The sequence below is a fragment of the Cololabis saira genome, chromosome 15, assembly GCF_033807715.1.
Source record: "Cololabis saira isolate AMF1-May2022 chromosome 15, fColSai1.1, whole genome shotgun sequence".
NCBI classification, from domain to species: Eukaryota; Metazoa; Chordata; class Actinopteri; order Beloniformes; family Belonidae; genus Cololabis; species Cololabis saira.
Window position 1 is genome coordinate 6,827,285 of NC_084601.1, and position 25,905 is coordinate 6,853,189.

General features: G+C 36.4%; 2 protein-coding genes across 3 annotated transcripts in view; both read left to right on the forward strand.

Annotated features, from left to right (window-relative positions):
* The first annotated feature begins 372 nt into the window (after window positions 1-372).
* On the forward strand, window positions 373-16,817 carry hcn3 (hyperpolarization activated cyclic nucleotide-gated potassium channel 3). 2 transcript variants are annotated; one of them, XM_061742313.1, is made up of 7 exons: window positions 373-1,498; window positions 5,899-6,328; window positions 6,830-6,991; window positions 9,579-9,797; window positions 10,452-10,598; window positions 11,764-12,004; window positions 14,094-16,817. In XM_061742313.1, the coding sequence occupies exons 1-7, from the start codon at window positions 1,035-1,037 to the stop codon at window positions 14,342-14,344; spliced, it is 1,914 nt and encodes a 637-aa protein (XP_061598297.1). In that variant the 5' UTR covers window positions 373-1,034; the 3' UTR covers window positions 14,345-16,817. The 2 variants fall into 2 exon arrangements, with proteins under 2 accessions (XP_061598297.1, XP_061598298.1); XM_061742314.1 differs by lacking the exon at window positions 10,452-10,598.
* Window positions 16,818-19,184: 2,367 nt separating this feature from the next.
* Window positions 19,185-25,905, forward strand: part of ndufv1 (NADH:ubiquinone oxidoreductase core subunit V1) — a 7,935-nt gene continuing 1,214 nt past the window's right edge. Inside the window, exons 1-9 of the mRNA XM_061742315.1 lie at window positions 19,185-19,274; window positions 21,593-21,702; window positions 21,789-21,871; window positions 22,008-22,178; window positions 22,652-22,835; window positions 24,195-24,384; window positions 24,556-24,768; window positions 25,650-25,816; window positions 25,894-25,905. The exon at window positions 25,894-25,905 is cut by the window's right edge and continues 70 nt beyond it. Coding sequence (XP_061598299.1) covers window positions 21,598-21,702; window positions 21,789-21,871; window positions 22,008-22,178; window positions 22,652-22,835; window positions 24,195-24,384; window positions 24,556-24,768; window positions 25,650-25,816; window positions 25,894-25,905 — 1,125 coding nt within the window. The 5' untranslated portion in view covers window positions 19,185-19,274; window positions 21,593-21,597. The remainder of the gene's footprint in view (window positions 19,275-21,592; window positions 21,703-21,788; window positions 21,872-22,007; window positions 22,179-22,651; window positions 22,836-24,194; window positions 24,385-24,555; window positions 24,769-25,649; window positions 25,817-25,893) is intronic.

Below are 25,905 nucleotides of genomic sequence, written 5' to 3' on the forward strand. Positions count from 1 at the left end.
GTTTTTAATAAAAGTGATGTCATTTTCTTCATGGACAAAATAAAACATCACACTCCTACAGTCAATTGAGATGTTTATCTTGATTTGGTCTTGAATACAAGTCTAACCAGTGATGACGTTTGTTCATGCCGACCTGCCGCTTTTCTGTTTGAGAGCGCACCGTGCATGTTGAAGGTGCATCACTGAAGCCTGATTTATGGTTCCGCGTTAAATCGACGCGCACCGTACGCCGTAGGCTCTGCGTTGGTGTAACGCGGAACCATAAATCAGCCTTGAAACACGCCCCAGCAGGGTGGAGGTGGGGTGGGTGCAGCTATGCCAAAAAGCCGATTATTGAAGGCCACTGATCCCTCTGCGTTAATTTGCTTGCTTGGTCAAGCAAAAGGTGGACACATCTGTGGTTGATGACGTACGGAGCCGATTTGATTGATCGCCTGAAGTTTTTAATTGGGACTTCCAACTTTTTACGGATTCAGAGAACTCGCGGGATTTTTAAAACATATTTTATTACAAGATTTTGATACTTGCATGTTTTTGGCACTGTGAGAAGCGCTAAGAGGGATCTATTGTTACTTATTACTGCTGCTTTTATTGCTTCAAATAGGTTTTATTGATTGTCTGCGTTTTCGAAATAACTTTAGAGTAAAAAAAATATTTAAAACTAAATTTATTTAGTTTATTCATTTTATTTTATTGTATTATTATTTATTATTTTTTATCATTTATTTTATTTTTATTATTTATTGTATTTATGTATTATTGTTTATTATTTTATTTTATTTTATTATTATTTATTTTATTGTATTATTAATGTATTTATTTTACATTTATTTAAAACTAAACTAACTTTAAAACGTATTTAAAGTTGTTTCTGAAAGCTTTAATCAGTGATTTTTTTTTTTTTTTTTTCTTAAGTCAGGGTGAAATATTGCATGTGAAATGGCATATTCATAATACTTTATTTGGTGAGCTTTACCCAAAACCAGCTAAATCAGCACCACTTTTCTTTGCTCACATTCAAAGTGAATATAAAAATGAGCAGCCCTCGCAGGAGTCGATCAGAGGACGAGCAGAAAGCCATGGGTGAAAGCCCGGTGCACAAGCCCGAGACGTCCCGGTACCGCAGCTGGAGCGGCCTGCGCTTCTCCCGGTGGAAGAGCGGCTCTCAGCGGGCCAGCCCGCCGGGCACCCCCTCCCCGACGACGGAGAAGCGGAGCGACGTGACCCGCACGCTGCTGTCCCTGGTCCAGACACACAACGAGGACTACGTCGCAGACCCCGACGGGCTGCTCGAGCCCAGCGGAGACGGCGATGGAGGGATCGAGAACCTCCTCCAGGACCATTCCACCTTTTTCCAGAAGAAGTTTGGATCCATGTTGCAACCGGGGGTTAACAAGTTTTCCCTGCGCATGTTTGGCAGCCACAAGGGGGTCGTTGCTGAGCAGGAACGAGTCAAGAGCTTTGGAGTGTGGATCATTCACCCCTACAGTGATTTCAGGTAATCATACACTCATACAAGTATTGTGCTTGATCTACTTAAAAAAAAAACAAGTCAACTTTTTGCATGAGATTATTATGTAGATCAAGAAAGACTACAGGACTGTCTCATAAAATTTGAATATTGTGATAAAGTCCTTTATTTTCTGTAATGCAAAAATGTCATGCATTCTGGATTCATTACAAATCAACTGAAATATTGCAAGCCTTTTATTATTTTAATATTGCTGATCATGGTTTACAGTTTAAGAAAACTCAAATCTCAAAATATTAGAATATTCTGGGAATCTTAATCTTAAACTGTAATCCATAATCAGCAATATTAAAATAATAAAAGGCTTGCAATATTTCAGTTGATTTGTAATGAATCCAGAATGTATGACCTTTTTGTTTTTTTAATTGCATTACAGAAAATAAAGAACTTTATCACAATATTCTAATTTTCTGAGACAGTCCTGTAGTCTTTGTATAATCTACTTAATTTTTTGTATGTAAATAATACATTTTGCAAGTACAGTCAATTGTCTTGCAAATGAATTTTGTACATACTAAAAATTAAGTAGTTTATACAAAGACTAGTCTTTCTTGATCTACATAAAAATCTCGTCCGAAAAAGTTGCCTTAATTTTTTTAAAGTAGATCAAGCAAGATATTCTTTTACTGTGGTTGTTCTACTTAAACAAATAAAGCATGTTTCATCTAAACGTTGGTCAATCTTCCCAATAGATTAAAATTGTTAAAGGAAAAGTAAATACAACAAGATCATTGCTTGTTGTTCGTGTGTAAATGAAAAGATTGCCTGGGATTCACATAAATACTAATTGTTAAGGAAAAAAAGGCACAATGTCTGGTTTTTTGAACAAATGCAGATTAAGTTCAAAACTAGATGTATTCATGTAAAGCAACAAACTTCATTTTTAATTGTTAATATCACAGATTTAAATATGTTATATTTACATGCAATTAGATTATTTTTTTTCAGTGTATATTTAGATGACTAACTCCAAAACTTGATTTTTAATTAAATTTTTTTTTTAATTATTTTAGTGATGTTTGTGAAGAAAATTCTGCAACATCATTTATTTAAAGATTGAGACAAATTCATATAGAGCAATAATAACATCAAGTTTTTCAATGTTTTTTTTGTCATCAACAATTTTCCCTTGAAAGCATTTAGTTTCTCCACCAGACACCCAGTGACTCAGGGCTTATGCCCAGTTTTCCAAGGACAGTAGTTGATCACAATTCGTAGCACATGATAAGGCGATGAAAGGATTTGATTAATGATACAGTATATAGGGCAAGATCAGCTGGATTAGATACACCACTCTTTTGTGACTCAATTTTTTCTGCTCATGAGGAAAAGGGAACTACATTTATTGATCACGATCATTCGATCCAACTCATTCAGCTTTTTTTTAAACTCAATTTGGCAACAATTTTAGAGGATTTGCTGGATTATTCAGCTTTGGGATCTAAATGAGATCTTAACAGTGATGCCCAAGCAATCTGTCTGTGGAGTCCACAACAACAGATGATATCAAATTGAACTTTTTTAACCATCAGGCCTAGACAGACAGAGAGGATAAACCCACACACAGGGATTATTACCCATAATAATTTGTATAATGCCCAACTTGCTCTATTATGCAATAATAAACAGTCAGCCGAGGGAGAGATTACAAAGGGGCCTGCTTTTCTTAAACCTTATGGTCAATTTCCTCCTAAAATGGACCAGCTGAATGGGCACATTTATGCTCAGCTCTCCTTTTCCAGATTTAAAGGGAAATATAATTCCTTTAGCACATTTGATCCAAAATAAAGGTGTAGAGTTGATTTGCATGAACAGTATTACTAAACCCGGAGAGAGGCTGATAGTTACTGATTCTTTAGGTTTGTTTTGTCATCGCTAAAAGGGGCAGCAAGGTCGTTATTGGTTATTTTTCTTAATAGCAATTGCTATTAACAACTTGTCTAAATGGTTGATATTGGTTCTCTTTAACGCTAAGCTCATGTGTATATGAACAGCATGTGTCTCTCAGCAGCTACAATGTCTTGTAGAGTCTTTGATGGAGTTATAAGCCGGAGGAAGAAGCCATTAATCCGCTGGAACATGAGATGTAATGATAAGCAGTCACGTAAACCAGGGTGTTAACAAGGAGGGCACAGAGGTGAGGGACTGATGGTGAGATAAATGAATGAATGACAACGAAAAGCTCACTCATTCATTCACATAGTTCATGGAGGATAGTCGTAATCACAAAGAGTGGAGCTGATATTCTGTTACTCTGCCAGTGTAATTAAAGAGTGACTGACAGCCACAGAGGGACCAAAGTGATTGACAGTTGATGTAAACAATCTGTAAGTAAATCTATAGCATTCACCACAGGTGTAGTCAACAGTGACATGTAGGGTGATGGAATGTGTAAAAGATGAAGCAGACAATGACTACGTTTACATGCAGTCAAAATTCGAGTTATTGCTAATATTCCGGTTACTGAAACATTGGGAATATTCCGTTTACATGCGTGAGCAAACAGGGTTATCCCTGTATACATGGTAATTAATCATTCGGGATATCCCGATCAAACAAGCGACGCGCGGAGAACGTGATGACGCAATTACCGTCATTTCTGCTTCTTCTTCCTGTATCCAAATTCAAAACAAATGCTGCTTCGCGCAAATTTTTGCTCACCTTCTTGTAAATCTCACTATCCCGTACTTTCTACCGTCTACAAATGCAGAAATGTTCATATCCTTCATTACATTTATGAAGTGATTAGTCTCCTCCTGGTCTTGTGTTTCTCCATGTTTATAAAAACTTCCTGGACTCAAAAGACCAGGATTCCTTGTGAACAGAGCATGTGCAGAAAACTAATTCCTGTTCCGTTTGATGGGGATATTCCGTTTGGCGTTTACATGACCCAATATTCGGGTTTTAAAAGGAGTAACCCAGGGGTCATATTCGGGTTTTTAAAAACCTGAATATGAGCAAATTCTGGTTATTCAAAGGGGTTATTGGTGTTTACATGGCCGTGCAAATTCGGGTTATTGCTAATATTCAGGTTTTAAAAGGGTTATTGATGCATGTAAACGATGAACAGCTGCACAAAGTTCAATGTTTTAATACATCACAAAGGCAGACTGTCACTTTCTTTTTATATTTTGGATTCTTTGTAGAATATTGATCCTGACAAGATAAACAGCATTCATGCATTTATTTTAAATGAGGGTTTCTATTGTGATAGAAGCTACTATGACAATGAGGGTCAGTTGGATGACACACTGACCTCGTAACGGAATGACTTCACTTGACTTTGTTAGCTGTTTCAATCCTTTACAACTTTCATTTGAATTATGAAGCTTTTATAAACACCAGCCAGCAAACTTATTCACCTGTATGCAGATAATGCACTCAAACTGTAAATGCACTCAGAATCAGAATGTCACACTTTCATTTCAGGATCCCTTCAAACCTTTTGGCAGAAATGTCCAAGTTGAACCAGGTGGAATGGTTACTGTCAAAACATAGTCGTATTCTGGTCTTTCCAGGGGATCATGTCCTAAGTCTGACCTTCACACCTGAAGTCCCTCGTTTTGTTCTTTCTTGATGGTTTATTTCAAGTCATAGTCTGTTGAAATGTACGATTGCTCTCCAATCTGGACGTGCTATTCAAAAGGTTTACACCTTTATATATTCATCCTTCTTTCTAATCTAAAAAGGCAATTTTGCATCTGAGATCTGAGAGTCAATCAGGAGCTTTTTTCAAATTCACAGTTGGCTATAAAATGCATTTGAGCAAGAAATTGGTTTTTATTTAAAAAAAAGCATGATTGGCATGAAGAGCTTCAGGGATAGCTGTCTTTCTTTAAGGTTGTCCTATGTATACAAAAGAGACTGAATTTCATTAATGGTGACTGTTGAATTATTTATTACTTATCATTGTCTTTTCTCCTTCTTTAATAATTTTGCCAGTCTGAGAAGTCTGTCTGTCGAATTTAAATATTGAAACTAATAAGATACACAGCCAAATCACAAGTGTTGAATGAACACTAAACAGTGTCTATATGTGCCCTCTTTTTAGTGTTATTGTAACATTGTTTAGTGTAAAAGTAAAACTCTCAGAGTAAAATTAATTCATTTTTCAATCATTTACCATGGTAAATTTAACACTGCACATGGAAGAAAGCATGCCATACTCGAAATATAAACTAAAACTTAATTAATTCTACTCTGAAACATTTACTTTTACACAAAAACAGTGTTAAAATTACACTAAAGAGAATTAGCACGTATAGGCACTGTGTAATGTTAATTTAACACTGATGATTTTGCTGTGTATGCAAAATCAGAGACATAATCAAATATCTAACTGTGCCACCCTCTCCTGTTGTGTCCAGGTTTTACTGGGATATTGTGATGCTTCTGTTGATGATGAGCAATCTGGTGATTTTACCGTGGGGAATCACCTTCTTTGAGGACCAGAACACCATGCCCTGGATCACTTTCAACGTCCTGTCGGACACTCTCTTCCTCATGGACCTGGTCTTCAACTTCCGTACTGGTATCTTGGGAGAGGACAGTCACATCATCCTGGACCCCAAACAAATCCGCACAGTTTACCTCCACAGCTGGTTCCTGGTAGACTTTGTCTCCTCCATCCCTGTCGACTACTTCTTCCTCATCGTTGACCTGGAGGCCCGTCACGACTCGTCTGAGGTGTACCGTACCGCCCGCGCCCTTCGCATTGTGCGTTTCACCAAGATCCTTAGTCTACTGCGTCTTCTCCGACTGTCCCGCCTTATACGATACATTCACCAGTGGGAAGAAGTAAATACACAGCATGAAAAAATACATGTAGTTACACTGCAAAAACTCTTATTAACAAGAATATTTGTCTTATTTCTAGTCAAAATGTCTCATTTTTTCGTCAAAAAAATCTCATTACACTTAAAACAAGACTCATCACTGGAAAAAAACAACAATTTTCACCTGTTTCAAGTAGATTTTCACTTAAAATAAGTAGAAAACATCTGCCAGTGGAACAAAATTTTTTTGCTTGTAATGAGAAGATAAATCTTGTCCCACTGGCAGATTTTTCTACTTATTTCAAGTGAAAATTAACTTGAAACCGGTGAAAATTGTCAAATAACAAGTTATTTTTCTGGTAATGACTCTTGTTTTAAGTGTAATGAGATTTTCTTGACTAAAAATGAGACATTTTAACTAGAAATAAGGTAAGGTATGGTAAGATTTTGAGTTTTTGCAGTGTAGACATAAGATACGCACCGAGATCAGTATTTTTCATTAATCTTACTTTCCCTCTGACAGATTTGTCACATGACATATGACCTGGCCAGTGCTGTGGTGCGCATAGTCAATTTGATTGGCATGATGCTGCTCCTGTGCCACTGGGACGGCTGCATGACCTTCATGGTGCCTATGCTGCAAGACTTTCCCCCAGACTGCTGGGTGTCTAAAAACAACATGGTGGTGAGTATGGTTTAATCTCAATACAGGGAAATTCAAGCATCCATGGTTCAACTTTTTTTTTTTCAATGCGCGCGCGCATTTAACTGGAAACAAGGGAATAAATGTGTCTGAAATATGCTTTTTCCTTCATGTATAACATTATGGTATACAGGACTGTCTCAGAAAATTAGAATATTGTGATTTTCTGTAATGCAATTACAAAAACAAAAATGTCATACATTCTGGATTCATTACAAATCAACTGAAATATTGCAAGCCTTTTATTATTTTAATATTGCTGATCATGGCTTACAGTTTAAGAAAACTCAAATATCCTATCTCAAAAAATTAGAATATTCTGGGAATCTTAATCTTAAACTGTAAGCCATAATCAGCAATATTAAAATAATAAAAGGCTTGCAATATTTCAGTTGATTTGTAATGAATCCAGAATGTATGACATTTTTGTTTTTGTAAGTGCATTACAGAAAATCACAATATTCTAATTTTCTGAGACAGTCCTGTAATTTGTTCTTTCCAAGATTTACAGATCATAAATGTAAGATCATCTTTACCATATGAAGAAAGCAAGGCTAATTGTTTTGCCCTGTGCCTGGCCTGAGGTTTCTTTACCAAATATGTCTGACAAAAATGATCTTTTTAACCTTATTAGCCACACATATCATGGAAACAATGGGGACTCAGCTGCCTCTGAACTGCATCATACCAACAGTTGTCATAAACAACAGATTCAGTCGATCATGAGCTCACAACTTGTTAGAGCTGGTAGCAAGCAAGGTTTAGCTAATGTTACCACATTACATTTCCTTGTGTATTTGAGTCTTGGCCACACCTCTCTAAGACATGGGAATAAGTTATCAGGTTGTATCTGTGAATGTATTATTGCAAGGCCACAAGTTGCAGAATGAGCTGAAATTTCTTGACAAGACAAACAATTTCTCAATTTTTTCATCATCATTTGAATTTCAAAGTTGTTGTTTTTTCGACAGTCTAATTAAGTATATTTGACTTAAGATGGCAAAGTTATAAACTCCAAGAGACTGCGAGACACAGTGATTTATCCCAAATTTAAAATGAAATGGTATCAAATCAAAGTTACCAGTGCCTCATATGTTATAATTTAACATGTGGCACACACTTTTCCTAGTATTTGAATGAATAAACTTTAAATGTTATATAAAAAATAACTACATTTGAAACTAATTATTAAAATAATATACATATAATTATCTTGAGATTAAGATGTGGTCACATAATAGCGATCATCTTCTCCAACATTGCAAACCTGAGGCTCTGTATTTGATCTATTAGAACTATTGTCCCTCCGTAGCTCAGTACCATACCTTACTGAATGTTGTTTTTTGTTGTTTTTGTGTTTTTTAAATCTACAGTAAGCTTAAATTTATAGAGAAAATGTTTGTTATGATGCTACCCCAGTAAAAAATTGCATCAGGAGGGCGGCCTGCAGGTTTATATATGTTACCGGTATATGCCAGTTGTAAGTTAATAACAATGCAACTGTTTTTGCAACTTATTTTCACACAATTTACATCAATGAAAAACATAGTTCTAGTCGCATATCTATTTTAAGAAAGACATTAAGTATATACAACAGATCTATTCAAATTTAAAATGCAATAAAAAGCCTCCTTCATAATACTTTCACTTGGATTTCTTAATCAGTCTAATTATGATTAACTCCATGTACACTCACCGGCCCCTTTCTTGGTTACCGCTGGTATACTCAATAAAGTGGCTGGCTTGTGTACAACATAGTCCGACTACGCAGAGATGGGTAGAGTAGCCAAAATTTGTACTCAAGTAAAAGTACTGTTACTTCAGAATAATATGACTCAAGTAGAAGTAAAAAGTAGTCATGCAAATAATTACTTGAGTAAAAGTAAAAAAATACTTGGTGAAAAAACTACTCAAGTACTGAGTAACTTTTTTTAACACAACCGTTCAAACAGACAAAAGTACAAAATAATCATCTTCAGGCAAATGAAATCAATAAAATAATAACATAAATTAAAATTAATAATAAATAGCTTAAATTAAAATAATCTTAAAGTAAATTCAAGTACTTTAATACATAATAAAATAAATAAAATAATAACAGAATAAAAAAATAAGTTAAGCACAAGTAGCACAAAATTTAAAGCCTTTGTACTTTTCTTTTTTAACCAGGCAGAACTAGAACAAACATGAACTCATAGAAACTCTGTGTGTGTTTGAGTCTGTGTAAATGTGACAAAACATGCAAAAACAAACATTTTTCCCAAAGAATCACCCAGTGATGTCATGAGATTGACGCGTACGTGGATAAAAGGGATAAAAGAAAAGTAACAGCTCAACGTAGCCTAATGTAGCGGAGGAAGAGGAACAGTTTCTCCTTCACAAATCTACTCAAGTAAAAGTAAAAAGTATAGTGATTCAAAACTACTCCTAAAAGTACAACATTTACCCAAACTTACTCAAGTAAATGTAACAGAGTAAATGTAACTCGTTACTACCCACCTCTGCGTCTACGTAACCACATATCTGTGTCCTGCCTCATCTCCTCTTTCATTTTCTGTTTCCTTCTCAGAATGCAACCTGGCAAATGCAATACTCCCACGCCTTGTTCATGGCCATGAGTCACATGTTATGTATCGGATATGGTGCTAACCCTCCAGAGAGCACGAGTGACGTCTGGCTCACCATGACCAGCATGGTTATTGGAGCCACCTGCTACGCCATGTTCTTGGGTCACGCAGCTAACCTGGTCCAATCCATTGATGCGTCACATCGCCAGTATCAAGAGAAGGTAACGATCTCTGCTTTGACCTGAAGAGTTCAACCACTTGAAAAACCCTTTGACCCACACAATATGGCCACATGTTACAGGATACTCACATGGACTGTTCATGATATTCAATTCAATTCAATTTTATTTGTATAGCGTCTAATACAACAAAAGTTGTCTCTAGACGCTTTCCAGAAACCCAGAACATAAACCTCCGAGCAATTATTACATAAACAATGGCAGGTAAAAACTCCCCTAGTGGGATGTGGGATGATATTCTGGTCTTGAGTTTTAATATCACAGTCCTGTTTCATATGATGGGTCTGCTTTCTTGCTTTAATTATATATTTTGGGAGACCCCACAAATAGAATATAAATAGAATATGTGGATGGATTTTGCGGTCTTACTGTGATCCTTTCCTGAGGATTACCACAAAATAAAGCTGTGCAGATGATGTCCAATGGCAGCACATTTGTTTTGGATCAGCTGACAGCAAATGAGTTTGTAATCCACTTATTGAAATGAGGAGGAAATCCTACAAAACAAATAGAGAGACTACATAAACGCCGTGGAATAATTCAGCTAATTTTGATATCTGGCATCAGTCCTGCAGAAGTCCATTTGTATCCTAATGAAGGGCCAAATCACAATGGATCTTGTGCAAATCTTTTCAGTATAAGCAAGTGGAACAGTACATGTCGTTCCACAAACTGCCAGCGGACGTAAGGCAGAGGATCCATGATTATTACGAGCAGCGATTCCAAGGCAAGATGTTCGATGAAGACAGCATCCTCGGAGAGCTCAGTGATCCACTGAAGGAGGTGGGTTAGTCAGACCTTTAAGTGGATTTCATCTGTCTTGGTTTCTCCCTCAGCTCTTTCCAATAACACCCTACAGTATGGCTTCACAGGTATAAATAATAGAGGTAAAAAAAAAAAAAATGTGAGCCCACTAATAACATTAATTTCCATTCCAAAATTTATTTTGAAATGTCAAACGGTGGTAACAAAATTCAAATTCGTCTTCAGGCGTATAGTCCAAAAACAAGTCAAACCTGAAGGGAACCATCAAAAAATGAGAAAAACACTGCCAACCACCACATAACAAGGACCAAGCAACTAAATATTTGTTTCTGAAGGATTTACAATTTTTCACTTTCCAGGAAAAGGAAATGTGGACTTAATTTTATTACAGGACTGTCTCAGAAAATTAGAATATTGTGATAAAGTTCTTTATTTTCTGTAATGCAATTAAAAAAACAAAAATGTCATACATTGTGGATTCATTACAAATCAACTGAAATATTGCAAGCCTTTTATTATTTTAATATTGCTGATTACGGCTTACAGTTTAAGATTAAGATTCCCAGAATATTCAAATTTTTTGAGATAGGATATTTGAGTTTTCTTAAGCTGTAAGCCATGATCAGCAATATTAAAATAATAAAAGGCTTGCAATATTTCAGTTGATTTGTAATGAATCCAGAATGTATGACATTTTTGTTTTTGTAATTGCATTACAGAAAATCACAATATTCTAATTTTTTGAGACAGTCCTGTATATTGCAAGATTTGTAAAGAAAAAAAGAGCAGAGTTTTAGGATTTTACTGTGTCTTGAGCATTTGTATGCTGCTCTTTGACATTTCATAGTGCAAACTATTAACTGAAAAGATGATCATTGAATAAGTTCCAGCTCTTGTCAGTGTTGTCAAAAGAACGAACCCCAACTCAAATGTAGGCACTAACACATAGACAGGATTATACAAAATTGCCAACTCCGCAAACCTCTGTAGACACAATAACTTGTAAATGACTAATTTGAACTGCAGGAGAATTTGCTCAAAGGCCATAATAATAAAGAAGCATACAGAAATCCCTACCTATCTTTACTGAAACTGCATCCACTGTGTGACAAAAGTAGCCATGTTTCATTGTTGCTGTAACCATTTTTGATGATATTGTCTCCTCCCTCTTTCCCCCATGCAGGAGATCGTCAGCTATAACTGTCGGGGGCTTGTAGCCAACATGCCGCTCTTCGCCAACACCGATCCTCATTTTGTGACAGTGATTCTCACCAAGCTGCGTTTCGAAGTCTTCCAACCAGACGACTTTATCATACGAGAGGGGACGCTGGGTAGGAAAATGTACTTCATCCAGCATGGCACGGTCACAGTCATACCACGCGGAAGCAAGGAGATCCAGCTCAACGATGGAATGTATTTTGGGGGTAAATCAGTTGCCACTGACTCTGACCTTCATTGTCACAAATGTAACTTTCTTTGACATTTAAATAGTGTTGTCACAACAAATATTTAGCTTTATGGAAGCCCCTCCCCCCTATTATGTCCAAAAGTCAAAACGAGGAAGCAAGAAAAATTGTCCTCATACAGTCCCCAAAATCTTTCAATTACAGGTTTTTCATTTGAGACACTTACCTTGATAAAAGGACATTTTAGATGTATTTATTTGCACAGATTTAGTTATTTGCACAGTTAAAAATTACACAAATAAAAGTAACAACTTTACAAACTAAAGTGCAGAAAGAGGCGAAAACTCAAAGAGCTTATCAGGTGCCTCCACCTAACATAAAATTGAATATCATACTTATACGAACAAAATATACAAATGAGCAATTAGAAATCTATAGATGATAGAAATAAATGAAAATTACAAAGAATTTACACAAAAGAAAAATGATCGGATATATGAATAACGATAAAGAGTACAATTTAATAATTAAGAAACAAACAAAAAATAAACGACTAAATAAAGGTGTCAGTATGCTTCTGCGTCACACACACGCAGAGCACACGGCGCAGCCGTGAGCCCGTCACGAACCGTTCAGACTTCTCCGTCTCTCCATTTGGTCGCGGTGCAGTACCCCCCGCGACCACTAGTTAGCGATCTTTTTCTGAATGGTTTATCCAACTTTTTCCGGTCACAGTGAATCAAAGAGACAAGGACAACTATTGTGCAAAAAACCAAAACAAAAAAAATCACATATAAACGAAGAAAAGAGCCCTGGAAGTTCACTACTGATTCAAACCGGAAACCGGAAATGCTTCGCTTTCAAACGAACCAATCACAGCCCTCTCCGTCTGCGTGTGGTCGGCGTCTCCTCGACGCGTAGTTACAATTTAGGCTGAATTATGGTTCTGCGTCAAAACGACGCCGTGTCTACGGCGTGTGGTTTTTGTACACGCAGAGGACACGCCGTCACATGCGCCGTCTCTGACGTGCACCTCCTGAAAATTGTAACTACGCGTCGAGGAGACGCCGACCACACGCAGACCGAGAGGGCTGTGATTGGTTCGTTTGAAAGCGAAGCATTTCCGGTTTCCGGTTTGAATCAGTAGTGAACTTCCAGGGCTCTTTTCTTCGTTTATATGTGATTTTTTTTGTTTTTGTTTTTTGCACAATAGTTGTCCTTATCTCTTTGATTTACTGTGACCGGAAAAAGTCGGATAAACCATTCAGAAAAAGATCGCTAACTAGTGGCCGCGGGGGGTACTGCACCGGAACCAAATGGAGAGACGGAGAAGTCCGAAGGATTCGTGACGACGTCACGGGTGCGCCGTGTGCTCTGCGTGTGTGTGACGCAGAAGTATACCCGCACCTTTTTCAGGAGGTGCACGTCACTGACGGCGCATGTGACGGCGTGTCCTCTGCGTGTACAAAAACCACACGCCGTAGACACGGCGTCGTTTTGACGCAGAAGCATAATTCAGCCTTAACAAACCAAATGAACACAAACAAGAAATAATTTCAAGGAGATTACACAAGACGATAAAATGTGTCAGTACATCCATTACTTATGCCAGAGCAGTTCCATTTACAAAACAAAAATTAAGTGGTGACATTGGATTAGCTTTATTACCAACAAGAAATTACCCTTTTTTTTCTTTTTTTTTTTTTTTTACTTAAAATTATATCACAGTAACTTGCTGGTTGGTGTTTATTATGTGGTCAGATACAAATAATTTTTTGGATCACAAGAGGGAAGAAAGTCTGTTAAAGGACAGATGTATCACCCTCCTTTGGCTTGATGCTGAAATTAGTGATAGTTGATGAAAACAGAGATGTGTTGATTTTTTGAATGAAACATTACTTAGTTAGAAAATGTAATTGGTTATCTAGGTTTTTGATGCACAAATTAGAACTCCACAGTTTTGTTAAAATCCCATATGCTGTATTATACTATAAAAATAAATGCAAAACTAGATACTTTGTGAACTGACAATAAAATACACTCGTGAAAATTGTCCTTCTTTAAAGCTAAATGAAGAGTTAACCTGACTCTCTCCTTTTTTGTTCAGAGATTTGCCTGCTAACGCAGGGGCGACGCACGGCCAGCGTGATGGCCGACACGTACTGTCGCCTTTACTCCCTGAGCGCAGACGACTTCAACGAGGTCCTGGAGGAGCATCCTCTGATGAGGAGGGCGTTTGAGAGCGTGGCCGTGGACCGACTGGACCGAGTTTCACGCAGGCCCAGTTATCAGCCTCCAACAACGGAGTTTCAGGGACTCCCTGAACAGTTAAAGAGAGAGACTCCAGTCAGAGAATAGCAGATTTGTCACTTTTTCACTAATCTTCACCTCTTAACAAGGACATTTTTGATGCAAATTCAAATTATTTGTTTTTTACTACAACAGAGGGAGACCCTAAATGTTAATAATTACGACAGTATTGCACTACTTGGATAAAAATATTGTACCTTCGAATTATGTATTTTTGTTACATAATGTCAATATATTTATTATATGCTATTGTTTGTTTAAATCTTTATTCATTGTTCAGTTTGGATCAGGCATATAATTTACAAACTTAATAGACTTTTATCAAGGCTTTCTTCTTGTTTCTCAAGCAAATATAATTTACTTTTCAACCAGCAGTGTCCTTAGATCATCTAATTATAAATATGGCATTAAGAATATTTCAGTAGCAGTTCTGCATATTCTTTAGAACTGCAGCGCTAAGTTGATTATCTGTCAAATCATTTATTGTGGATATTGATTGCAAACAGTATAATAGCAGCAATTGGTAATTCATTACAGAGGTTTCTGATTCAAATGATCCCTCAGGTTTGTTGTAGGTTGCATCATAAAATGTGCACAGAAAATAGTTGCAGCAAACCATGTCAGATTGTTGTTGCATGTCATTGCATTTTCCTAACTTTCCATATGAAGATATTACAACAAATTAATTACGTTCCTCATAAAATGTTTTCCGAATTTATTCAGAATCAGAATCAGAATCATAAAAAGGTTTATTGCCAAGTTTGTTAAACACACACAAGGAATTTGTTGTGGTGATTGGTGCAATACAATACAAGAGCAAATATGTAATGAAAAGAGAGAAAATGTACAAGCAAAAATGTACAACATGAGGTTTTTAAAGTGCCGGATATGAGTCTGTGCAAAAGTGACTTAGGATGTGCGTTAATGTAACGCATAAGGTCAGGATTGGAGTCTTTATGTTAATGTAACGTAGAGTGGGATGGGGGGACAGTCCGTGGTAGACGGACACTAATGAATTATGGGAATAAATATGCAAACAGGCTAACTTTTACAAACAATGTTACATAGTTACAGATTGAGGGGAAAGTTCTTACTGTATATTTTCATTTTTATAAGCGATCAATGTGTAATTAAAGTTAACCTGTGCAGGAAAAGCACATCTCATAGTATCTCATAGTATCTAAAATGTCCCCTTTCTCTTACATCACAGTTAGTCAGTCAATAATATCATCAGTTATTGTAATAAATAACAACACCTTTTTCAACTAAATATTCCCCAGTTTAATTGATTTTAGTTTTGTTTGTATGCTAAAATGCAGGTTTTGTCAAATATGGGCTTAATCCTGAAAGCATCAGTCCAATTACTTTAATATTAGTAATAAGAACTGTTCTCAGGTTAATTTAGGAGGAAAATGTATTTTACCACTTCTAGTTATCCCACAAATAGGTTTATTCTCAACCAAAATTCTTTTGTATTCTATGTATTCATTCAGACTTAACCCTAACAGTGATGCAATGTATTATTATGCCCTTGAAAAAATAAATCTAAAATTATTTTTCCTATTCACTTGCTTTCAAAAATGTTGTCATTTTAACAATACATGTATCATTTTATTATATTAGCTTTGAAGTACAAGTATTATATGCTTACAGTATGGGATCTACAGGAGAAAGACAAAGGCTAAACCAAAGAACACCAGCTCAAATTCATACACCAGAGCCTTATTTTGAACAAGAATGTTTAAGACGATACCAGGTTTTGTAATTCAGGTCCGTTTTTTAACTTAATTTACATGTAAATGTATTGAAAACTTGCTATAAAAGCCATCAAGCATATGCAGAGGCAGGCACAGCAGGGATAAGTGTTTCTTTCTTTTGCAAAAGAATACCACTATTCAGTAGCAAATAGAATCTCGATCAGGGGTCCCGTTCCTCCTCAGGGCCCCTGGACACAACCTTATAAATACAGGGAGAAACCAATTAAAAAACTATTGCAACCGTGTTGTATTGTTTTTTCCTTGCTGGGTTCCCTTACTGCTATACTTCTGCTATACTGCCGTTATTCTTTCTATATTTGATACAAAGAAAAAGTTTGGTTACCCTGGAATCAACTTTGATTTCCAGGGGTAACACCAGCAGGCACAGAGGAAACGTTTTCTAGAAACCATTGAGTATGCAGACAGTCATGGTAATGAAGCATGTGAAGGCAGCCATCTTGGTTGTTTTGAATAACTGTTTTTGGATGGGCCTGTATGAGAATGAGAGACTAACTAAGCAAGACAAAACAAGAGTAAATCTACGTCCGGGTCATAGAAGCTATTCAACCTCAGAGTTGAGGCAATTGCGGAATGAAGAAAAATAGCAGTTCCTTGACTGAGGCTTGGCTCCAAAAGAGACGTTTTTAGATTAGATCCAGCTATTATCACTGGATGATGAACGAGTGTTTTCACATGCGTTGGATAATATAAAGGCAGGGTGTGTTACTTGCCAGCCCGTGCCTGAAGGCGAATAGAGGGAAGGGAAGGCAAGTCAGGAAGTGTTATTCACGTAACATACCGTAATGTAAGATGTGTGGGAATGTGGAACGACAAATTATCCCTACATAAGCAGGATGAAATATGCCATCTGACAGGTGTACATTTCAAAACGAGGATGGATAAACATCGGGATGAGGGTTATTTGGCTGGGTTTTGCTTCTTGCAAAGCCCGGTTTGTCATTTTTGTGGCCAGTTGTTCAAACAATGGACCATCCTTTATGGTTCCGGGCATATGCCAGTTAATGGCGTCCTCGGGTCTGAGGCTCAGTAGCTGAGGATCTCTTCGCCTCCTCAGTTACTCATCTTGCAAATATAGGCCGTACCTGCAACGTCCTGCTGCTGTTGTTACTCTTATCAACTGTTTCCTTATTTTCTATAGAAAATCTTTTTTAAAACCTCCCCTGGTGGGTTGTACTCAGGTTATGTGGTCAAGAAATCCCAAGTGCAAGATAAGTAAAAAAAGTAAATAAATAAAATAATACATACTGATATTGTAATACTATTCTATACTATCAACCTCACATCCACTGCTAAAATAAAAACTTATTTCAGCAACTTATATTATATTATCCATCCATCCATCCATCCATCCATCCATTATATTATATTATATTATATTATATTATATTATATTATATTATATTATATTATATTATATTATATTATATTATATTATATTATATTATATTATATTATATAGAGAATTCTTAGGATATCAGCAGGATTATTACTAATGTCAACCGTAATACCTGCACATATCAGTCACATGGCTTATTTTTGAATATCATATAAACTTGAAGGTGACCCCAAAAAAAGGAATAACAGCTAGCTGTGTTAAATTAGATTAGATTAGATTAGATAGTCCTTTATTCATCCCTCAATGGGGAAGTGCACCAGTAGTACACACAACACACACATGCAGCAAAAGAAGTAAAAAGTAGTGCAGTGCGAGAAAAAAAAATGCAATAAAAAAGTTAATTTACAAATTCCATAGATGAAAAGAAATATGCAGTTGGTTTATTCATTGATCTAAAAAAGGCTTTCGATACAATAAATCATGACATATTATTCAATAAATTGGAACTATATGGGATAAGGGGGTGTGCATTACAGTGGGTTAGAAGCTACTTAAAGAACAGGAAACAATTTGTGAAGATGGGAGAAAATCAGTCACAATGTTTGGACATTGAGTGTGGAGTCCCCCAGGGGTCAGTGTTGGGTCCTAAACTGTTTATCATCTATATCAATGACATATGTAAAATATCACAAATATTGAAATTCATACTATTTGCCGATGACACAAACATATTTTATTCTGGTGAGAATTTACAGCAACTTTTGGACAATATTACCTCAGAATTTGACAAAATTAAAAAATGGTTTGACAATAACAAGTTATGATTAAACTTAAACAAAACAAAAATGATGGTATTTGGAAACAATAAAAACAGTATACATACATGCTTATTATTATGATGTTTATTATTATTATTATTATTATTATTATTATTATTATTATTATTATTATTATTATTATTATTATTATTATTATATACTTTAATTATACTCACACACACACACACACACACATATATATATATATATAATATATATAATATTCTAATTTTCTATATATATATATATATATATAATATATATATATATATATATATATATATATATATATATATATATATATATATATATATATACAAATATATAGAAAATTCAACTATGTGTGTGTGTATGTATGTATGTATGTATGTATGTATGTATGTATGTATGTATGTATGTATGTATGTATGTATGTATGTATGTATGTATGTATGTATGTATGTATGTATGTATGTATGTATGTATGTATGTATGTATGTATGTATGTATGTATGTATGTATAGATAAGTATGTGTGTGAGTATAATTACAGTATATAATAATAATAATAATAAACATAATAATAATAATAATAATAATAATAATAATAATAATAATAATAATAATAATAATAATAATAATGTTATTTAGCAGTGTGAGTATAGTGTGTGAATATTTATAAATACAGGTTAAATGATCAGTGAATGGGGGTAGGACTAAATAAGTTTACACTTCTTCCTGTACATGTAAATCAAGATAGCAAGTTTTAAAGGATGAAATTCTTTGTTTTGTTTTATTTTCTTAAACTTCTCATGAAGTGTTGCTTTTTTTTACATGTACAAAAATAAAATAAATCAAATCAAAATCAAAAGAGTGATATAATAAGAATTTGTCTTTATTATTTTTTTTTTCAATGATTTTTTGCAAGGGCACACTGTTATGACACCGCTCCTCCCGCAGCTCCGCAGCGCTGTGTTACATAAATGTGTTACATATAAATGTGTTATTGTATCCGGGCTGGAGCCACTTCTTCCTGCAGCTGCATTTCATAAACCCCTAACGTTGACGGTAAGCTGCTGCAGCGGTGGTTTTCTGACTTTTGCTGACATTTCATCGTGTTTATTGGGTGCTGCTACTGACGTACGAGTTCTTAACAATCAGACCTAGATGTTCCCAGTGTGGGATTCGCACTTTGCGCTGGGATTTTGCTGTCTTTATTCCGACTTTACAAGGTTACATTACAGCTAAGCTACACTAGCATGGAGGTCAATATGTACTCGGATAGAGACAACAGTGAGGGAAAAAACATCAATTTAGTCGTTTTATTTATACGTTTTTAATCATGTGTTGGCTCAGTTTTTAACGAATATAGTGTTAGGACGGATAACATTGTAAGTTTATTGTTTTCACCTTCTTTAACTAACAAGTTCCTCTCACGTAACCTCACGTAATAGTAACATAATTAATAATCAGAAGACCATGCAACAATTAACTTTCAGATGTCCGAGGCCAGTTTAAAAAGAATTGTTAATTTCGGTAGTGGTTTGTCGCTGAAAAAACTGACTATTAGTTTGATGTAACGTAAACAATACGGGTGATGTAACGGGCTCTTATTTTGTAGGTATAAACAGTTTGGCTTTTATTTTGTGAATCACTTCCGGATTCTTTTAAAAGCGATAGTGGGCCCATTGTGATACCTTTTTAAAATAGTTTAGTGAAGTTGGAATATACAGGACCGTCTCAGAAAATTAGAATATTGTGATTTTCTGTAATGCAATTAAAAAAACAAAAATGTCATACATTCTGGATTCATTACAAATCAACTGAAATATTGCCAACCTTTTATTATTTTAATATTGCTGATCATGGCTTACAGCTTAAGAAAACTCAAATATCCTATCTCAAAAAATTAGAATATTCTGTGAATCTTAAACTGTAAGCCATAATCAGCAATATTAAAATAATAAAAGGCTTGCAATATTTCAGTTGATTTGTAATGAATCCAGAATGTATGACATTTTTGTTTTTTTAATTGCATTACAGAAAATAAAGGACTTTATCACAATTTTCTGAGACAGTCCTGTATGGGATATATTGCGCGATGACTTTTGATATAATGTTAAATGTTTACTTTTTTCCCCATGCCCTATTTGTGCCTTATGAGCATTTGTCATATTTCTATGGATGGATGGATGGATGGATGGATGGATGGATATACAGAAACCAAATTGCAATTATGGAGTAAGAAAAGATGGGCTGGTTTAATTTCCGTAAAAACAGCAAGCTCCTTTTTTGTAATTGTAGCATGTTTAATAATGGCCTGCAGTAAAAGAGGGCAACAATGTGATGTAATGGTATAACAAAACCATGTATGCTTTTACACAGACATGAAAACAGTGTTTATTTTGGTTGACTAGTAAATGTAGTCAGACGCTTCTGTGCAGGAACTTTTCTTTAATAAAATGATCCAAGCAAATAATGATGATCAATGAACATTTGGGAGTTCACAGATCTGTTCTGATCTTTTACCCATTTCAGGCAGACAAAATTATGACATTGTTATCATCATTGCTGAGAGCAAGAGAGGTTTTTATACGGACTTACATGTTTCACTGTGGGAGGAGCTGACCCACAGGATGTGCACTACAGGAGTACAAGTCCCATTCAGGCAGTTAGGCAGGTCATCACTGGAAGAAGGGATTCTGTCACAGCATCTATAGTTTCAGGGGTGGGGTAGCAGAGGGTAAGAGAGCTGGGAATATTTTTGATATGTGCAGTTCCACATCAATCAGGACTTGGCTCCTGAAACTGACAGTCCTGCAGCTCTGTGAGCAGTTTTGATGTAGAATCAGGAATGAAGAGACGAATGACAGGAGCAGCCAGCTGGCCACAGAATAAAGCTGAGGCTGGATCTTTTATCCAATTTAGTACAGATTAAACTGAGTTTTGGACAGCGTTAATTTAATGATATGAAGGCCTGAATGGTCACAATTTATCCATCCTACATCACACTGTTGGAATCCATCTGCTTGTTCACCTACGGAAACTTTGCTTTGACTTTTTAATTTAAAGTGTAACATTAATGGGTTTTGTGCCTGACAGCAGTAGTTGCCCTCTTTGAAAGACAAATATAGCAAAATTAGCTACTTTAAAAAAAAAAAAAAAAAAAAATTGTATTGATGTTGCATGATATAGAAAATATCCAAGCAGAACAATATACAATAGAAGTGATGACCCATGCAGTCATTTCTGGTTAAATTGTGGTTTTCTTGCTTTCTTTCTTAAAAAAATGAATACATTGTATTATAATTATATAACTTAAGTCACTTAAACTATTTTATTGCTCTGAGATTAACATGTAATGTTATTCACTGTCTTTGTTGCAGCAGGGATGCTGTCCTTGACTCGGTCAGTGGTCTGTGGGGTGGCACGCGTCCCGGCTGCTGTCAGCCAAAGTGGCGTTGCTGCTATTACCCGATACAACAGCACAGCGCAGGTGGGCTCCTTGTATCTTGTTAAAACCACAGTAAAAACACATTTATTTGTGACAAAATGATTAACATTCTTGGGTTATTTATCCAGAGCACTCCAAAGAAAACCAAGTTTGGACCATTGGCAGATGAGGACAGAATTTTCACAAACCTTTATGGTCGTCATGACTGGCGGTAACATGACTGATGCTATTCTCAAATTGTCTTTATAATCTAAAGCATAATAGTTATGTTGATGTAATGCAGACAGGGAAGTCAAAACAAACTAAAAGAACACATTCCTCATCTTATCCTCCTCCTCATACCTCAGGCTGAAGGGAGCCCAAAAGCGTGGGGACTGGTACAAAACCAAGGAGATTCTTTTGAAAGGAGTTGACTGGATTCTTAATGAGATCAAGACTTCTGGCCTGCGTGGGAGAGGTGGAGCTGGTTTTCCTACTGGCATGAAGTGGAGTTTTATGAACAAACCCAGCGACGGCAGGTCAGTGAGGAGAGAGACAAATTTACTTCCAGGGTTAATGTCGGATGTAAACCACCAGAAATGTGTTGTGTCTTTTTTTCATGTTTAAGTATCGGTTTCAATTTTATTTGAAAGAATATTTGATTACTTTTCGGAAGCATTGTCTTGCTTTCCCGGTGTCTTGCCCATACACTTGATTAAAACCAGCCAGTGTAACTTAGGACTGGTCATTGCTAACAAGATTGGTATTTTAACCTTTCTAAAAGGTGGCATGTTCTTCCTTTTTTCCCCCCATCCGTTACATCCTGGTCAACCATTAAGAATAATTAATCTGAGTATGCAATGAATGCCCATGTCAAGGCTAGACATTTTTTGGTTGATTTTGAACATCAGTTGATCACATTGAAGGAGACTTTTCACTTACAATTTTTCTACCTTTTTAGAAAAATGTACTTTGCTCCATGATTTGATCTCATTTTAATTTCTCATTGTAGGCCAAAGTACCTGGTGGTGAATGCAGATGAAGGAGAACCAGGCACTTGCAAGGACAGGGAGATTATGCGTAACGACCCACACAAGCTGGTAGAGGGCTGTCTGGTTGCTGGGAAGGCCATGGGGGCTCGTGCTGCTTACATTTACATCAGAGGAGAGTTTTACAACGAGTCATCCAACTTGCAGGTGAATATTGGTGGGGTGAAAACTAAAGCCCCTTTCACACAGAGATTCCGCAATATTGGTGTAAAGAAGTCCTGCCAATACGCCGCCTTTGTTGGTTCACACAGAACCATACAACGCCGGCATAACGCCGCTCCCGTCTGTAAATTCACACAGCATGCCGGCGTTCCGCAATCAGAGGCGTGACGACAGCGTCAGCGCTGGCCCCGGCTGGCCCCGGCATGCCGGCTGTGTCATTCACACAGACCCCGTTTCGGCTCTGTGACTACCTCCGCTGCCGGCTTATTGGTGGGGCCACTTGGCCCCCCCATTCCGCCTCCGTGACTTTCACACAGAACAGCGAGGCGGCTTAAAGGCGCAACGTTCCCGCCTCGAACTGGCTGTGTGAAAGGGGCTTAAGACTGAAGCTATTGAATGAAGTTTTGTTATTGTATACTTCCCAAGGATTTTCAGTTGGAAGTTCAGTTGTTTTTTGTTTCAATTTTTAATATTACATGTACCCCTTATTTTTATAACCAATACTCGAGTTGTAAAAAAAAATCAGGGGGGATGGTGGATTTTATCATATGTGGTCAGATAATTTGTGCTGATTACAAATAATATAATATATTACAAATAATAGCATTGACCAAAACACCTAGAGAAATACTGCAGGAATGACATAGCAGCAGTTAAATGCAACCTTCTGTAAGCTTTAAATATCCACTGGGCTTACATCAAATACATCAAAACACAACAATAAAAAACACTTTTCTGAACTTATCAATATGACTCTGTCCTTCACAGAAAAAACTCAAAATCTTAACAAGAATATTTGTCTTATTTCTAGTTAAAATGTCTCATTTTAGTAAAAAAAAATCTCATTACACTTAAAACAAGCCTCATCACTGGAAAAAAACAACAATTTTCACCCGTTTCCAGTAGATTTTCACTTAAAATAAGTAGAAAAATCTGCCAGTGGAACAAGATTTTTTTGCTTGTAATGATAAGATAAATCTCCTAAGATAAATTTTCCTACTTATTTCAAGAGAAAATTTACTTGAAACAGGTGAAAATTGTCAAATAAGTTATTTTTCTGGTGTTATTTTTCTGGTGATGACTCTAAATGTTGAAATAGCAGTAAAACCACATTCATTAATGAAATGACATAAGGGATGGAAAGGGGGGATGGCAGTTTTACTGGGGGGATGATTTGGACCGTTTTTATTTCAGGGGGGATGCCATCCCCCCTCAACTTGAATACTGTTTATAACTGTATTATTCTTTCATCTTAGCTACAGGGGTCCTTACATGCCTACTGCTCGCTGTTGCGACCTTTGGAATTCTTTGCTCTCATGATCTTTTTTTCCTTTTGTGTCTTAGGTGGCCATCAACGAGGCCTATGCTGCTGGGTTGATTGGCAAGAACGCCTGTGGCTCTGATTATGACTTTGATGTGTTTGTGATGCGTGGTGCTGGAGCTTATATCTGCGGAGAGGAGACCGCTCTCATCGAGTCCCTGGAAGGAAAACAGGGGAAGCCCCGTCTGAAGCCCCCCTTCCCTGCTGATGTGGGTGAGTAACTGTACACACAGGGTTAATAAATCTGGCATTACATTTTTGAAAAACATTTGTATACAACCTTACTGACTTTTCCCTACTGGCCATGTTTCTTGACACCACATTCATTGGGATTGGAACACAGTGGATTTGAAATGACATGAATTCCCACATGTTGTCTTGAAGGTGTGTTTGGTTGTCCAACAACTGTCGCTAATGTGGAGACGGTGGCGGTGGCTCCCACCATCTGTCGTCGCGGAGGCCCGTGGTTTCTGGGCTTTGGCAGGGAGAGAAACTCCGGCACGAAGCTTTTCAACATCTCTGGGCATGTCAACCATCCTTGCACCGTAGAGGAGGAGATGTCGATCCCTCTGAAAGAACTCATTGAGAGACATGCAGGTGGGTCAATGACGAATAAGGATTTTCAACAGGTCAATTTTAAAATAATAAAAAAAAGAATATCTATTGCAGTAGTTCAAACATTAAGAATGTTGTGTACACATAAATTCATATAAAACTTTTAAATTAAGTGATTTTTGTCAAGATGAATTGGCACTAGCCTTAAAAAAAGTCATGTGGTGCAACCATGATTCATATTAAAATAAATTAATTTCCTTAACATCTTGACATCTTTTTTTTTTACAAGTTTTCAGTGTTATACAAAAATTGTTATTTTAATGGTCGCGTCACATGATATTTCATAAAATGGACATCAGTCAAACTTTGTTTGTATATTATGATGGAAATATAAATATAAATGTGTATATATCTTATACACTACAAGACATTTCGGAAATCATGCCAGATAGGGCAGAAGATTGATTTAAAAACATTTAGATTGATTTCAAATAAGTTTTCAAAACAAGAGTCATTGTCGGACGGTCGCACCACATGACATTTTGATGCTTAAAACAACAACAAAATCCCAAATAACTAGTATTTTTTGTAAATTTCAAGTGAGTCCATATGTGGGGCAGGTCATATATATTGTATTTTTTTATCCATTTAAACCTTTTTTGAATTGGAAAAAAAAAGCTGTTTTTCGGAAAATATAGGCGTCACGTCATTGACCCAGGTACATTTTGCTCTCAGGATGTGTCATATCATTTTGGAGCTAAAAAACAGCAATGTGGGCCTCAACTTAATTAGTTTGGAATTTAATATTTGGGTGAATATGTTAATGCTATGGAAATGCATTTGCCATGTTCTCCAACTCAAAGATTAGGACAGTTTAAGTACGCACTTTTTCATTGTAATTGAAACGGACATGTGTTTGGTAGGTGGTGTGCGTGGAGGTTGGGATAACCTGCTGGCTGTAATCCCCGGTGGATCCTCAACTCCCCTCATTCCCAAGAATGTGTGTGAAGAGGTGCTGATGGACTTTGATGGCCTGGTTCAAGCTCAGACCGGGCTTGGTACAGCTGCTCTTATCGTCATGGACAAATCTGTAAGTCTTGCCGCTTCTGAAGAGTATTTCATCGCACATGAAGACCTTGTTAATTGGAGAATGGGTTGCTTTTGCAGACTGACATTATC